This window comes from Prorops nasuta, unplaced genomic scaffold, assembly GCF_024137725.1.
Source record: "Prorops nasuta isolate Cenicafe-Biocafe unplaced genomic scaffold, Cenicafe_Pnas_1.2 PNAS00008, whole genome shotgun sequence".
NCBI classification, from domain to species: Eukaryota; Metazoa; Arthropoda; class Insecta; order Hymenoptera; family Bethylidae; genus Prorops; species Prorops nasuta.
Window position 1 is genome coordinate 5,929,884 of NW_027116805.1, and position 17,530 is coordinate 5,947,413.

A 17,530-nucleotide genomic window follows, 5' to 3' on the forward strand; every position below is an offset into this window, starting at 1 on the left:
CAGCGGCGTTAAATATGCAGTTCTCGGAACGAAGATATCTCGACCTCGACCCGCGCTCTCACCTACGAAGAACCGCAGCGAGAATGGAGAGGATCACCCATCATTATTCTATAATTGTGCAGTGTTGAAAATGTGAGCCCACGAGAGCGAGTGCCAAAACATTTTGATAAACTTTGGCACGCAAAGGATTCTAGCGCCGTCTTTTCGCCGAAGTACCTAACGAGCCAGCGATTCTTCCACGAAGCACGAGTGTCCGAATCGCGAGGGCGAACAATTGGCGAATCTCGCTATTATTGTTCAAATGAGTGAGAAGAGTGTCAAGTACGGTAGCGTCGAGCACTCGGATCGTTCGTGCATGGACAAAAGTTGAAATTGTGGAATCGCTCGAGTAAATTCTAAAAAGCTATCTCGGCTGTTCTCGGAATAATCCGAGGGAAATATTTAAAACGATTTTACGGTTTAATTATCGAGAGCCGAGTGAGAATTCGTTCTTCGAGGTGTGCCAACTTTTTCCATCTATTTTGATAAAAGCAATATAGCGGGGAAAAAAGTGTCGGCATTGATCGAGTCGAGTGTGCGTGTGTGTGTGTGTAGGAGAGAGTGAAGGGTGGGGGAGGGGGGTAGCTTTGGAGAAAATCAGCGGAACGGTCACGGGTCATCGATGGCGTCGAGTCGTCCGCTGCAGCATTGGTGGAAATAGAGGAGACGTCCCTCGATATATTTCAGACCGGAAAAGAAGTTCAGGTGAAATTCCTGGATTCTTCGGAGGCGCGAGGAGCGACGATCTTGCGACTGAAGGGGGTTGAGGAACGGCGGGGCAAATGTCCAAAATGTTGCGACTCGAGCTACTGGGTCTCTTGTTGTTGGCGTGCACTCAAATTCTCACGGAGCACCGGGATTTTCGTGATTCCCGCAATCAGTACGGGCATCATCATCGTTACCAGGTCCTTCCGGAAAGAGCGACGAGGGAAGTGCGCGTCAAACAGGGACGATTGCGCGGAATGGTCGTTCAACCAACCACCAATCACAACCTTCAGTTGGTCGACATTTTTCTCGGTAAGTTTCCGATAGCCATCTCCTTCTAACCCCCCACCTCCAACCATACCACTGTATACCTTTTCAAACCGTTTTCTACGGATGTCATTGAATTTCACATCGACTCTCAATACTCCCGAAATAGCCAGCTAAATATTACGCGGAAATCCAAAGCTCGACCTGTAAACGTTTCTCTCTTTGTCGAGCGTACACGTGTATATACCTATATATATATATATAGATAGGGAATAGCGATAGACGGGGAGAATCGATCGGTGAAAACGATAATTTCGTAAAGAAGAGAAAATGTAACCACCGTCTCGTCGCTCGTTGCATTTCAAAGAAGAAGCATTTACGTTAAAGAAAAGTATAATCGTACAAGTTTATCGGCGAGCATTGCACAGTGTATCGAGAGATTCGAGAACATTCACGGAATTCGTTTCCATAGCGCTAGGCAGGAATCCTCCATCGGTCCGCCCGTTTGCATAGTTCTTATAATGCCGATGAATATAATGACATTAAAATTGGGAATGCCGGGGCCGCGAGAGTGGCTTGGTGAAAATTCGATTTGGATGGACGAAACAGGATGCTGCGATCGAGTCGATTTGATTAAAACTCCTCGAGGATGGATTAAATTTGACTCTCTGCGCTAGTCGATTCGTGTTCGAGAACTTTGCTCGAGCTTTGTCGTTTGATTCCGTTCGAGCGACTGTCCATTCGTGTGACGTCACTAGTACGAGCCAAGTCCGACCGAACGCTTCCTCGGTCACTCGCTCGTCTTGCACAAATCACCTCTTTCTCTCCTCTCTCTCTCTCTCTCTCTGCTCTCGCGACTCGTCCTTTTCTACTTAGTCACTCGGTAAGCTGCAGGCTTTGAGAATCGCGATACGTCAAAGGCACCAAGCTCCGCGTGGCATATACTATTTCGGGAGTGCGCGCACTCTCTCTCTCTCTCTCTCTCTCTCTCTCTCTCCTACCCCCTCTCCCCTTTAGCGTCTCATCCCGGGAACCGTCTCGTGCCTGCTTCGGTGCTCGTGTGCACTGTGCACGTGCGTGAGTCGAGTGTTTCCCTCCCCCCCCCCCCCTCCCCCACCCTCCAACTAGCTCTTCCTCTCCGCACGCATACATGCACCATCCTTCTAGAACATCTCGCGCCCTTATACTCTCGCTAAAGGCCGGGTCGTCACCCCACTCCAGCTTTATCCTAACCCGCTCGCATTTTCTTGCATTCCTCTAGAGCCTCAGACCTGACATTCCCAAGCATCGACGCTTTCGTCCATCGCTGACGCTCAGCAATGCAGCCAGCTCTTTTTCCTTAAAACTACTCGAGGCACAAATTATTCCCGTAGCGTGGAAATCCCTTTGTCCCGTATTCCAATCTCTTCCCCATTTCTATAACATTCCTTCGATCGATCTTCGCTTTTTTGTGCAACGCGCGCTTATAATTTTGTCTATATATGTACAATCGTTTACCGAAGCAAAGCAGAAAAGCGATTCTGTGTGTGTAGGATGACGAGTCGCTGGCAAAACACCGCAACTGCGCGTTCCGACCACAGAAGTGACCGCGAGCCTCTCGAGGCTGACGACAATCAACGTTCATTAATTTTATAGATTCGCAACCAAGCGACCCAGAGCCCTTTACTACAATTCCTGTCGTAAACACTCCTGTCGCAACGCCAATCGGGCTACACGTGGAATACTTTTGAAAGTCAATACTCTCGAGCCACACAGACACGAATCTCGTTTAATTGCAGCTACATCCGTTATTCGTTACAAATTAATTATTCGACGTTCAATTACTCGCTATTTAATTATAGGAGTAGTTGGCGGAGACAGCTGAGCTAGGATTCACACAAGCGCACACGCGGGGCGCGCGCTGCACTTACTTCGATGATTTTTCATGATTCCGGGGAATGACACTGACGGAATGCCAACGAGTTAATTAAAAACGATAAAACATCGATATATTTGGTCGAGCGAGCGCGGGAGCGTTTTTACGAAACGAGCGACGTTCGATAAAATCTCGCGAATGGTTGCGGCGGTGAATGGGAAAAGGTCGGGGAAATGGGATTTGAAATATTGAATGTTCCGTGTTTCAGGAGTTCCTTACGCGGACCCTCCGATGGGTCCTTTTAGATTCTCACCGCCGAGATCACCGCAGCCGTGGAGAGGTCTTCGCCATTCGCAGGAATTCGCACCGGTCTGTCCGCAAGTGCTACCGAAACTCCGTGACGAGGTGAAGCCAGGACGCTATGAATATTTGGAGAGGCATCTGCCGTACCTGAGGAACCAAAGCGAGGACTGCCTGTATCTCAACATCTACGCTCCGCACCAGCCTGATGGTAAGCGACTGATCCCAATTAATCGGCACCGCGCCACGTCAGGCTATTAAAGTCCCCTCTGCGATCCTCCGACCCTGTAAAATCTCCGAGAACCGTCATTTCACGGCCAGTGGCCATCGACTTCATCGGCCGCTTAAAGTCCTCCGAGCTTTAAAAGATCTTCTCGTCTTTCCACTCCCACGAGGTGATTCCAAGTACTTATAAAGTGCCACGTAAAAAACTCGAGCTGTCTTAACGGAGGATGGTCCTGGCTCTCTCGGCGAAAATAAACCTTCGCTCGCTGCGACGCATGTCCCTACAATGCGCAATCAATGCCGCGGTGCCATTTATTCCCGGCTAAATTGAAGCTGTAGGGGACGAGGAATAAAAAAAATTCAACGCTCCCTCGTGAGCAGCGATGTAATTTTTAGAGAAAATTCTCGAGGTCACGCTGTGGCCAAATAACGTAAAAAATTTAAAGCTGGCTGTACGTCCGGGTTAACAAGGAGAATGCGCGAGTACACGGATATAGGAAACGTGTAAAATTCTCGCGAGGAAATTTATATTAGAAAGGTGTTGTAATTAAAATAATAAGGTGAGCTAAACTGTGTGTGTGTGTGTGTGTGTGTATGTATATATATATGAAGCTGCAGCGATGAAGCTATTCTCGTAAAAGCCCCTGTCTTTCACGACTAATCCGACAACGCGCGAGGTAATGGCGAAGCCATCGGTTTCCCGTTTCAGGATCCAAGATACGATCGTGAAGAGCGCTTTTTCCATTTTACGGTCGCCCGCTATCATGCAAGCAGCACTACTCTCTATTTTCGCAAGGAACCTCTCCTAATCGACCATTCTTATCACTCTCTAATCTAGCATCGACTGCTAATTCCATAAAAGTAAATTATTATTCGAGAAATATACTCCTCCACTCTGCGCAAGAACGAAAGTTCGTCGGAGCGTGAAAAAATCGCGAGTGATTCGCACAGGGAGTCTTTAAAATTCGTGAGATAATCGCACTGACGGAATACTCGAAAAGAAAAAAAAAAATAACGGATCTGCTCCATTATACATGTGCGGCTGCCAAGCCGTAAAGGGAGGCATTATTCCTATCGACAATAATAGCAATGCGTAATCCGGCAACTTGAAAACTATAGCTCCGCAGGAATATATCCTTGTTCGAGCTGAACAGATTTTTTTTTGTCGCGGGCGCCCATTGTAGATGCCAGGAAACGATGGCATTTCGAGGATTCTCATTTTTTTAACGACTCCCAGCTTGCTGGGAATAGTTCTCTCCTTTGACCCCTTTTTCCGCGTAAGCCAGCTAGTCCCAGACTTTTCTCCACGTCATGACAAGTATATTAAATTTCCGAGCCGCAAAAAGCAACGATAAATTCTTGACACTTTCGGCGCTGAGTACTTGCGCAAACACGCGCGCACATTCACATATACATGTGTGTATGTATACGCACCTTCACCGATTATGACGGTGCACTCGGCGGAATGAACGAGTTTTCCGCCCGGTCAACTGTATAAAACGCTCGTCATCGATATTCCCGAGAAAGGCACGGAAACCAAAAATTCATTCTGGCCATTTCATTGTCGCGACAAAACATCAGACTTTCAATGCTTTAATGGCTCGGTGTTTGCTCCCATTGTTGGCCCCAAACTACACGCTAAGCTCCGATCTCCCTCGGATTAACATTTCTTTCCTGATGGCTCGTATACCACACACACACACATAGAGACTGTATATTCGGGCTTCGCGATAAACCATACATCACCCAGGATTGAATTCCGAAAAGTAATGACCAATGATTCTAATGGACCAGAGGAACGTCGGATAATTCGGTCACCCCGAAGAACTTGATTATATTAGATCAACTGTATATATATAGTTGAGAGGAGAGACACAAGAGCGGGCATCCTTTTTCAACTTGTTAAAGCAAGCGACGCGTATATACGTATCGCGTATGTATAAGTGTGTTTCATGCATATTCAGAGTTGCCGCAACATAAATTCACGAGAAATATCGTTAACTGTACTGGTATTTCTCTTTTAACAGAAAAAGCATTAGGGAAATATGGTTGCAGTGCGTATCGATCAATTGTAACGTCATGGAAAAGCGTTCTGCATAGAAATATTCGAAATGCTGCTACATGCAAAATGGGCTTATATCGTCGCATTCGTATTCATATGAATAGCTGTGCAAAACCGCACGCAGTCACTTGCCTGCGTATACTCTTCTATTCCCTCGTTTAAAAGATGACTAAAATAAAATATTGCACTCAATTTTCTACATACGATCCATTTACAGCAGGCTACACTATATATATATATATATATATATATATATATGTATAGATATATCCTTATCGCTCGAAAGCAGCGAATCATTGAAAGTCTCAGCACGAATTTGAAATTATCGAAAATCTAAATCCCCCCCCCCCCTCCCGCGCCCGAGTTTTCCTTTTTAGGCAAAAAAAAATTGCGAGCCAACTAATATCCTTCGGCGTTGCGAGGGCTCGTTAATATTTCTTTTTGCTCCATTTCCATCCCATTCTTCTCCTTCCTCCTGTAGTAGTTTTTTTCAAAGTCCTAATTAAAACTAATTCACCGCACTAGAACGAAGCACTAATTAACCGAGAGAGAAATCACACCGGCAATGTCACTTATCCGTGCAGGTATGGATTACGTGGGATTTTATCTTTTGCTCTTATTTACACACAGCAGGAACAATCGTTCTTGTTTCTTCCGGACCGTTGGTAAGCCTGACTGATTCCAGGACTGACCCTTAATTATCGCATTTCACTGTCTAAGAAAGTGAAAATCGTTCGAGCGAATGAAACATAAATGGTCTAAGAAGGATGATAAATCTTGGGGAAGCCGAGACAGGGAAGAGAGAGAGAGAGAGAGAGAGAGAGAGAAAATATACGTCTTATTAGAGACTTCACTTGGCTTTTTCCTTGTATTTCCCACCATGAAATCTTCTTATAGCAGGAAGCTTCTTTCGCAGGATACAAAGGATCGCTTCCTTTTTACTATCAACCTTAAATTAACGTCTTTGCACGTTTGTAAACAAAAGCTCATGCCTCGGACGAGCATTTGGCGCGCTAACCTACGCTTCGGAAAATATCGAAGGCAGTCGCGATGAAAGATGCGGTTTCGTTGCAAATAAATTGGAAGCGTCCAGTAGCCTCGGTTAAAGGGGCTGTTCTCGGAAAATGTATACCCTCAGCAGTTTCCCTGCAGCAGTTTCAGCATGCTGCAAGCCCTGCTAAATCCCCCACGGTTCTGTAAAATATTGGGAAATTCATTAATGCCCGATCAGCCAGTACCTCTCGCATAAATCATGTTTGTGAAATGAAATTCGCAGCAGATGAGAAATGCGTTAATATGATGACCGCACGAACGATCGAGGCCTCGCGCGCTCTTATTTATTCAGCATTAATTTTTATACTGACCAGTCCCTCGCGATATGCCCCTCTCTTATTGTATATTACTATTATATCTATACTCGCTCGCATTTTCGTCGTACTCTTCAACATGACTATATATGCACACACACACACACACACACACACATTGTGCAAACTTGTGTAAAACGCCCGTTACGGAAAATAATAAAAACGAGATTCATTCCTCGAGCTAGAAACACGTCAATTAATCTTCCTATTATTTCACAGTATCTAATATTCAATTGTTTTCAATAATTGGACTATATCGCTATAACTTATTAGGATAGCGTAATACTTTAGCGGAGAAATTTACATGCTTCTCTTTTCTTTCATTTATAAATTCTTCTCTTTCGCGTAGCACAATAACATATTACGCGGTAGCCATATTCCAATAGAACAATATCTCATCGTCGTTGCACGTCTGTTGGTGGTGGTGTTATACAATGTCAATATCCCGTAACGTAGAGATATTTATTAATGCTCGATTTACGGTGCGTGGTTAAATAAATCTTGAAACAGACAATTTACAGCAATGACCGTTTCGCAATACGGTGCGGTGGGCACGGCACATCCAGGTGAACCACAGTGTGTGTTTCCTTCTTCCGAATCCCACACCCTCTCGCGCAACGCATCCCTTTCCTGTTTTTGCATTCGACAGTACACAGGTATTTTTCGCGTACGCGCTATACCTGTTCTTATCCCCCTTGCGCACCGATAAAAGATACCGCATGAGATTTTTAATAATTTCTTGGCAATAATTCCAAGTGCCGTCAAAGTTTACGGCCCTGGAGAATCATAAAGATTGCGAGCACCAAGTACGATTGCACTGTAGATTGTAGATTCTCAGCACGTGTTTACGTAGTCGCGAATAACGCGAAGCCACCAACTCCGACCTACATGCCGCATTTTTCTCGTTTCGACCCTTCTCCCTTTGCTCCGCTATCCAAAAAAAGAAATTCCTAATTCTGATGAATTATTTATCTCGCTATCCGTCAGCGCAATCCCGTAGTTTAAATTGCAACGTACCAACGGGCAATGCTAATAAGAATAATCCATTTTATAAAAGCCGCCTTTATTGCTTTATGAAAATGATAATAAATCGTGTTCGAAATTTCTTTGGTAATTATTTCGATCTAATGACTGTATAGCTTGCCTAACGAGGTCGGTATAGATGCTGTATAAAAATATCAGCTGAATGAAATCAATTAACGAGAGCTGGTTGCGGTGAGTAAGCTTTTTAAAAACTCACACGATGTTTCGCGTGTATTTTCCAGTGATTTAAACGAGTTAATTTGGACAGAGATAAATTTTTCGTTTTAATAGCGCACGGTTGCATTCAGCGGATACGGATTTGATCCGTTCGTTCTTAAAAAGGTGTATAGATACCTATATACATAAAGAATTTAAGTAAATCCAGCTATGAACGTGTCAGAATTATTTATCCAAACGTAACGGTGTATAATTCCACTGGAATAAGCGACCGATTGAAAACTACCGCCGTGTACCGTTCAGCGCTTTTCCCAACGCCTCGCCATTTGTATCATACATTGCATTTTCTCTACACGCGTCAATCCAGACGTTCGAGGCGGTTGTTTCTCGAGGTGGCAAAGAGCCACGAGCTGGTATACACGGAGAAACGTGGGCGCGCGGTTGCTGCCTGTCACTTTTCCTCCTGCAGCCGGAAGCACACTATATATATATATATATATATATGTATGTATATATAGACCATATAGCTATTATGACTACACAACATACGAACAATTCGGTTCATGGTGGCGGCGTTTTCGATTAAGCGATCGAACGACCATCAATCTTCGAGTGGTGACCGTAAAAGCAAGTCCGTCGACCGTCGTTCGAGTCGTCAGCATTGGCGTCGGCGTCGTTATTACGTCGGAAAAGCACCGGCGTAGAGCCACGGTTCGAATTCCCGAACGAAAACGGTGCGGCTCTCCGGAATGACTATCGTCTTCCTCGTCGAAAGCTAAGCAAGGATAAGAAGGAGCCTTAAGGGTGTTTCGCCGCTCGGGACGATCTCGTTTCCCCGATGCTTCAGCGAGAAAAGGAGAAGAGCGGAGCAGGGTCAAGAAGTTTGAAAGGAAAACGTACGCCGGAGTGGTATACTTAACCAACACGGCCGACGTATGGCGCATATCCTGCTCCCATCCGACAACCTCTTCTCTTCCACCACTTTTTATCCTCTCAGCCTGAATTTCATTTCTCCGCGACCCTTCGCCCGCACTACTCTGCCAACATCCATTTCTAACGCCACTATTGTTTAGCGCATCCCTCTGCTACGAGGACGCGCTTCTTCTTGTCTAAGAAAAACAATACCAATTACCTTCCGCTTCCAAGGATTAAAATTATTTAATGCCTGCAGCTCCGAAACAATTTTCATCCCCCTGATACATGTCCCAAAGCGCGCTCTTCATTTTTTCCACCCCGAACGCTTGCCAGCTCCACTTGGCACGCCGCACCTACTCTCGGAGTGCCATATTTGACCAAACGATTCTTCGAGGTAAATGATCCCAAACAGGAGCATTACGCTCCGATCGAAACACACAGCGGTTATTCTTAATCGTTGTAAGGATATATAGAGTGCTATATGCGTGCATTTGTTATTTATGCGTTAAAAGTTGCAATGAAATTCCTATGAAGAGGTAGAATTTCTTACACGTAAGAGCTATCGATTTAATAAAGAGCACGCTGACAATTGGCCACAAAGAAACTTGAGTTTCGAGTCGAGTATGACTCGAATGGAAAATGTGTGCTCGAGGTGCACTCGAGAAGGCTGGTCGGCCCACCGCAGGTTTTGTACCGCCTTGTCCCTGCGTTATACCTAGCGCGTTTCTTCCACTATATAGGATTTCTCTTATAGGCGCGTAGTAGCTGGTCCTCCACTCTCCCGTAAATTCTATATTCGAGCCACATTCGATGATTTCCATCGGAAAGCAGCACGGATCTAGGATGGAATCTACGGTACATCCAATTTGGCGAGTGTGCGGCACGCGAGTATTTTAATTAATGGACCTTCCAGTGGTAATAATCCAATGAGTTATATTCGAGAAGTTGCTCGATTCACGAGGGAACGAATACACACGCGCGAGACTTCCATTTTGCCAGTGAAACGGTAATTAATACTAAATTAGTAATCTAGAATGGATATATACGTAACGGATGACGTTTTGGCAATACATTTGCGCACGCATCGACGCACATCGGCGTGGCAGGAATAACAGACGTGGCATATGTCGGTCCGATAACGTCGTTATCGGAGCATATGGATTTCAGGCCCCATCTGCGTTTGTCACATTCACCAGCCAGCGCGGAGAATGTCCAAGCACACCCCCCCCCCCCCCCTAGAAAGTCTGAGATTTTCGACAAACAGACGCTCGTCCCGGTATTTAATTTTCAAGGAGAAGCTTCCAGCCTACCCCTCTACCTCCAACACAGACATTCCACGCCCTCTTCAAACTAGCAAAAATATTTGACTTGGATCTCCAACCTTTCGCACCAACACGACTGTAACAGCCGATTACGGTCGATGACACACGATGCCTTTCCCATCCCTTGTGTAACATGACTTATTTCCCATATCATCCTCAATTCCATTTTCAGAAAATTGTGCTTCTCCGCCATAAAACCTCCGTTCCACTCATTCCCACCTCTCGCGATTGTCTTCCTTCATCCCACATATTCGCCAAATCAATTTCAATTCTGATTCTAACCCAATTTGTTCTCCCAGCCTCTCGTACGCTTGCTATATTCCATAATTTTCTTGCGGATGGAGCTTTTTTTCATTCGAGCCCGTCCGCTCCTTTCCATTAATCAGTAGAGTTTTTAAAGAGCGCTGGTATAATTGCGAGTGAACGCGTTGGATTTAATATCTCATGAGGCCAGTGGTATATCCCGTAAAACCAGTACGTATATATAGATATATACGGTATACGGGGATAAAAGGGAAGCAAAAGGTCGGAAACAAAAAATACGAAAACTTTGTGTCAGTCGGTGTCACGAAGAATTTCCGATCGTCAGGAAGTTTGTTCCGTTAGTGGCGTTATGGGGCGCCCAGTGAAATTGGCTTTGTTACGTCAAGCAGAGGAATCGTGTGCACGTCGCGTTATCGAGTTTCGTAGAATACTTGCACGCGTCCCTCAAAGGGAGTGTCTAATGGTTCATGTCGAGAAACTTGTTTTCGTTATGACCTTTTCTTCCATACGACGGAAATTCTCACTCTTGTACTGCACCTACTTTCATATTTATTTAACAACTTTTCATAGCCAAACTTTTCTGCTGCTGGAAAAAATCCAGCGAATTTATCGATTCTTCAAATTCTAACGAACGAGAGCCACATACCTATATATATATATATATTAGGGTAGTGATTAAAAAAAATTTTTTTGGGCGGATCCTTAAAAAACACTAGTATTTGATGAGAAACTACAGTGGTTGAAACCTGTAGCCTGACAAATGATGGAAACACGTGCCTCATTGCGATCAAATACAATTTTCGAAGAATTTTACAGTTTTTCCCAGATAACTCATTAAATATTCGATTCTATGAAAAGATGCATATAACCTTTTCTCTGAAGAATTAAATTCTACATAATAAAGGTTCTATACATTTTTCTTCTAGAATGCATACTAATCGAGATATTGCTGAAAAATCGATCCTCCTTTTCGTTTATACACATTATATTGACATATGCTCATATGAGTAGTTATTCTTATTTCGCTGTAGCTACACATTTTATTTCTCTTAATTTAATAAAATATGTTAATTGTACGGTAAACTAAAAATAATTATTCATATAAACATATCAATATAATGTGAATAAACGAAAAAGAGGATTGATTTTTCAAGAATATCTCGATTAGTGTGCATTCTAGAAGAAAAATGTATAGAATCTTTATTATGTAGAATTTAATTCTTCAGAGAAAAGGTTATATGCATCTTTTCATAGAATCGAATATTTAATGAGTTATCTGCGAAAAACTGTAAAATTCTTCGAAAATTATATTTGATCGCATTGAGGCACGTGTTTCCATCATTTATCAGGCCACAGGTTTCAACCACTGTAGTTTCTCATCAAATACTAGTGGTTTTTGGGGATCCGTCAAAAATTTTTTTTTTAACGACCACCCTAATATATATATATATGAATTTTTAAATTATTCACCATTGACACGGTTTTTCCTTTTAAATAATACATCCGATTATCGCAGCTATACATACAAATGCACGAGGACCGAACTGGATGAAAACTGCTATGTTAAACGCAAACAGCTACTTGCGCAGCATCGAAGAGGCTGCAATAGCAGGAATCGAAGAGACGAGTGAAAAAAATTGCAGCGATACAAGAAAAGACGAATGGTTCTTCTGTCGTTATACTAGAAAATTTGTCTAATGGCCTGGACCGTGCACAATATTTTTCCCCTTCCTCTCTCAAAGCTTTTCTTTCCCAGCAGCAGCTTTCCTTCTTTCCTCTATTTTCAGTGCTGTACCTCCGCTCTTTCGCCCGTCAGCCCCGACCTTTCTTTCCTTTTCCTCTCTTTCTTTCTATCCCTCTCGTGTGCTCCAAGCCTCTCGCACCGCTTCCCTATCGTTCCTTTTTCGCCGAGTGCGGTGGAGAGTTTGAAAGAACTTCTTAAAATAAACGGCGCGCTCGCGATGGCCGCCACCTTTTCTCCCTGTACCGCGGCGTGCTTGGACATTACTTTTTCCTCGCTGTTGTTATTCGCAGTTCGGTGGCTTTATTTCACACGCAACCTTGTATAATACATTCTATTTACTTTTCAATGGCCTCTATACGTATATAATTCCAAAGCTTAACGGACCATTTCGAAGCTGCACGCTGCAATTTTAATCAACCTTACCATATATCACGATATAAATCTATCAAATTAATACGATTTATGGCACCTCTCCTCATACATAGTGTAGATACTTTGCTTCGCTCCGGAGCGTGGACGTGAAACAATTTATTTATCTCGCTCAAACTTTAAGGGATTTATCAATTTTTTGCATAATGCCTCTTCTTATCCAGATAGAAAAGGATTTCAAGAAGATCTCGTGCAGAAAATTGACGTATCTTATATATAGTTATGGAAGTAAATGAACTTTTACGTTCGCGAAGTGGGGCGAATTGAAGTATATACATCCCTTATTATGGCGGCGGATATAAAGGCGATCGAACGAACGAAATCAATCGAGAATGCCCCATTGAGGCTAATGCATATATTGCATTCCAGTTACGGCATGCATGGTGCGAGTCCATTATGACGAATACGTGCGTCTTGAGCGAGATCATTGCTGGGTACAGCACGCACTTGCCTTATCGATACATCTGATGGAGCCTTCGGTCGCATTTGCATATCGTAGCACGTCAATAGTTAATCGTCATTCGGCAAACAATCGTGTCCGCTGTGACCAACCTGCTCCACAGAGATTACTCCCCGTATTTATGGATGCCGAATGGATAACAACCGCAAAAATAACGCACAATCGTTAGAGAAATATTTGCTCGTGGCTGGAAAACATGGTGCGGTTGGAAACACGCAAATTTGAAATAGCTGAAAAGGATTCGCCGTACCGAAATATCTATAATAACAAAAGTATCTCCTACGCATCGACCGAACGGAAGATTTGTATGTTTCATCGTGTATTATCGTTCGTCGTTCGCGTTGCATGGAAAAGCTCGGTCCAGTAAAATGTTTCGGATTGATGGATATCGAAGGAAAATTATGTTTCGCGTTATTTGCTATAATAAAGAAGGATGATTGCGCGTGAAAGGGCGATAACATCAGGCCTGTACAAGAGTGGAGAAAATTTGGTTACAATGGGGATGAATGTGTGTATGGAATTACCTCTCGTCTATAGAAATTTGTCAAGGCACGCTTAATGTTATTAAGGGCCGGAACAGATCGCACAATAGCTTGCCTTAAGAATTAATTCCTTCTGTCAGCCTGATTTGGCCCGGATAAACGCGCGCGCTCCTACATTGAAATATCCTTATTAAAACATGGTCCACGCACGTTTAAGTTTTTCCCTCCGTGGAGTCATATTAATTATTTTTCATCATTTCCACGTTCCTTACTCGATAATAATAGAGACAAGAATTTATTATAACTCGGAGTGCAAAATATAGATATTATTGGTATATTATACATATCCACGGAAACTGAGAAAAAGTCGGATAAACGAGAAAAAGAGCTGAGTCCCTTTTTTGAATTTTCTGATGGAATTCGTTAAATTCGAGTCTGATTGATACCAATAAGTCGAGACGCGTATAACCATCAAGCATCGACTCCTTTACCCCAAGGCCTGAATCGATAGCCTTGAAGGAGCCACGTTCCTCGAGATGTACGTTACGTTATATATCCTGCACCGAGGCCAATTCAGGTTGCCTGATCAAGGAGAGGAAATCTCAGAACGTGCCTGAACCAACTAGAATCACAGTCTGAAAAATATTCCAGTGGCGTTGGCGAATATTAGGGACAATAATAATATAGTAAGGGTTGAGGGGCGTCTGGCAATAGATTTCCGATATTACCGTTGGTCGGTAATCGAGTGGAGACTCTATCTCTCTCTCTCTCTCTCTCTCTCTCTCTCATAGCAAAGTGAGATCTAGTCAGAGAGTGTTGCGGGTTGAATGGGTTGCTGCAGGTAGTCCGAAGGCCTATCGCTTAATATGGAAGGAAAGCAGTGCTCTATGCAGCATGCGGCCATACCCTATCGGACAGTAACATATTGGTCGAGCATGCTATGGATTTCGGCTCATCATTATGTAAGTCTCGCTCGGAGGCAGCCACGAAGAACCCTCCGATGCTCCAGATCTACGCGGATATCCGTCTATTCAGTCAGATATGTTTACACACGACTTCCGTGCCCGTTCCTGATGGCGTCCGGGTATACCAGCGGCAAAAAGCGACTTGCGACGCCAGGAGGATACTAATGAGCATCCCCATCTGATAATTGATGGAAAGCCATCGTTATGCCCTGCTGCGACCTACATGCATAGATCTACGACCTTAGATTGCCGCGCATAAAAAGAGATTGCAGCTCCCGAGCGAGACGGGGTGAAGAGAATCTCCATATTATCGGGAAGAATGAAAAATATCGATTGAATCTGGATTTAAGGGGGCTTTCCAATTGCCTTTCAATAACCCTAAATATTCCATTTAATATAAAAATCATTCTCTTCTTTCTCGCTTTCTTTCATAGCGTATATATATAGTTATATAGAAATCAAAGCCGTGCGCGCAGGGATCGACTTAACAATCGGTGAAGTCAAGTGCGTTAACAGGAACAAGATTCCCTGTGACGAGGTTGCAGTGTTTTCATTAGGACACCTCAGTGCACAGTCCAGCCTCACGAAATTCCAGTTATCCCAAGTGGTAGCTCAACCGTCCCACAGGAATTCGCTATCCGGCGTCTTTGATCGAGTTGAATCGACGCTTCATGAATTTACAGCGAGTTCATGGAAGGATAGAGAGCTACGAAATGGAAGCGAGAGAGGGAGATGGAGAGCATTACATGCAATAGCTATATATATATATATATATGTATATGTATATAGAATATCATCGATTTGTCCACGAGCAAATTCTTCCTTGAGAGCACTCTCTCCAGATCTGGGCTTGAATCGCAAAACGACGAACCTGTTGTCCCGCCAGATTTCGTGGGCGGGATGCGATTTTTCTTCCCTCTCGCGAAATGAATTACGCCGATGGCCCAGTTTAAAGTCCGAGAAAACCAGAGTTCGATCGGTCTCGAGCGGGATAAATAGCGTGATAAACGGTGGTTAACGCCACTTCCGTTCGTCTCAAAAACTCCCTTTCGCTCGGCTGGATTGTACGGGAAAAACAGGAAGCTCCATAATCTCGACAGATTAACGTGTAGCGCAAAAAAGACATTTGGACGTGTCAAAAAACTTATTAATATTTTCCGAATTACGTTGTTTCGCTGATGTTTTTCAATTTTAAGCCGATCCGCACACTCTTCGTTCTTTTAACGTACTGGAAATTATTTCAACGCACGAGTATGAATGAACGGTAGTGTTTTTAAACTTTCTGATATATTTGTAAATATATATATATGCACGTGTGATCGAGGGAATTTTTGTCGAGTTTGGATATTACGCTTCCCGCATGTTAGATATTATTAAGAATAATTGCTTGCACATTAATCGTCGTCTAGCCAGTTTGTTTTACAATTGGCAGGGAAGAACGATAAATCAATTTTTATACACGCTATCATGAATAACCAGTTTTCTATGTTCAGTGACTGACGAGATGCATAAAAAAAGTTGATATTTTATAATCAACGGTGTCTTCTCCAATAACGCCGTAACTGATTACGGCAAAAAGTAGCGTTATCAGTAGCTCGGCTTATTACATTGGAATATTATGTTACATCGAAAGAATAAATTGCACGGTGATAATCATTTCACCTGTAGTATATCTCTTTGAGGAATTGTAAAGTCTTTTGGAAGGGTATATAATATGTAAAAATGCAAATAATGAATTTCCTTTAAAGACAGAATGTAATTACGTCGCGTAAAACGGAGTTAATGACTTGGAAAGTAAATTATTTCCGGGTCATCATAATTTACCGTAAAGACAGAATTATTCAAGTTGAAAATTAAGGAACGATTATAAACAATAGGCAAAAATGTGTTCATCCGGTTGCAGTAGGGATCTGTAATAAGAATGTGGCATGTGAAATGAGTTTTTGATGAGTTTTTTTAACCTCGGGCATATAATCTTGTTTAACCGGTTGGTCGTTTCGGGTATTTTGAAGCGATGCTTTATTTAGCTGTCCTCCGTTTAGTTGTTGCGGCGGAAACGACAGTTTGCCGCGAGCTGGCCAAGATAGGAAAGACCAATGGGCTATACCTTTAGGATTATTGGTGTTGCGTGTGCAACGTGCATATAGTATATGGCGAGCTATAGGTCCGAGAGCTTTAAACCGAATTGAGCTTATACGTAAGCAGTATTCTCTGTTGAAATGGACATACCGATGAAGAAACTTTGCGGAGAAAACCATTTCCGTTTCACGGAATCTCGAGTATGTATACCGAATTGAAGTTTAACTAAGGCGGCTGAAAGTAGAAAATAAAATGAGACAGGCCGGAAAAGAGGGAACAACGAAGAGGGAAAGGTTTGGATCGGTAGAAAAAGTCGGAAAAAACACATTAAGTAGACGGGAAGGAGATGCTCCCAAGGGAAAAGTCATTAAATAAATCTCTTATTGGAAAAGAAGTAAGAAGGATTGAATTCGGAAAAAATAAGCTTTGCTAATCGATGTCTTTTTATTCCGACAAGCGCGGATATACCATTACCCCTCGCGCAGCTCTCCTATCGTCATCCTTTTTCAGACCCACCACTACTTTCTTCCTGATTGTAATCTATGAACGCCAAACTTCACCTTTCACAGAAAGTTTTCAATCTTGTTAGATAGGGCTTTAACAGGGATAGACGTAACAAGTTACAACTGACGTATGACGTAGCAGTTGGTTGAAAGACATGACGTGGACGTAGCGTAAGGAGGAGGAGTGGAATCGGAAGACGTAAGCAGTTTGACGGTTCGGATGGGACGCTGTAATTATCATGGACGGATATAAGAAAATATATGTTACCTCATCTCGAAACTTTTCTCACGAGCTGCCCAGCTTTTACACGTAGGAGCAAAAACAGCATACCTATACACATACCAAA

The 17,530-nt window shown here is 43.2% G+C and overlaps 1 protein-coding gene across 1 annotated transcript in view; it reads left to right on the forward strand.

Moving 5' to 3' along the window:
* Positions 1 to 660: 660 nt before the first annotated feature.
* The window catches only part of LOC136775334 (uncharacterized), a 41,435-nt gene continuing 24,565 nt past the window's right edge, over positions 661 to 17,530 (forward strand). The window contains exons 1-2 of the mRNA XM_066730018.1: positions 661 to 1,056; positions 3,135 to 3,377. Coding sequence (XP_066586115.1) covers positions 822 to 1,056; positions 3,135 to 3,377 — 478 coding nt within the window. The 5' untranslated portion in view covers positions 661 to 821. The remainder of the gene's footprint in view (positions 1,057 to 3,134; positions 3,378 to 17,530) is intronic.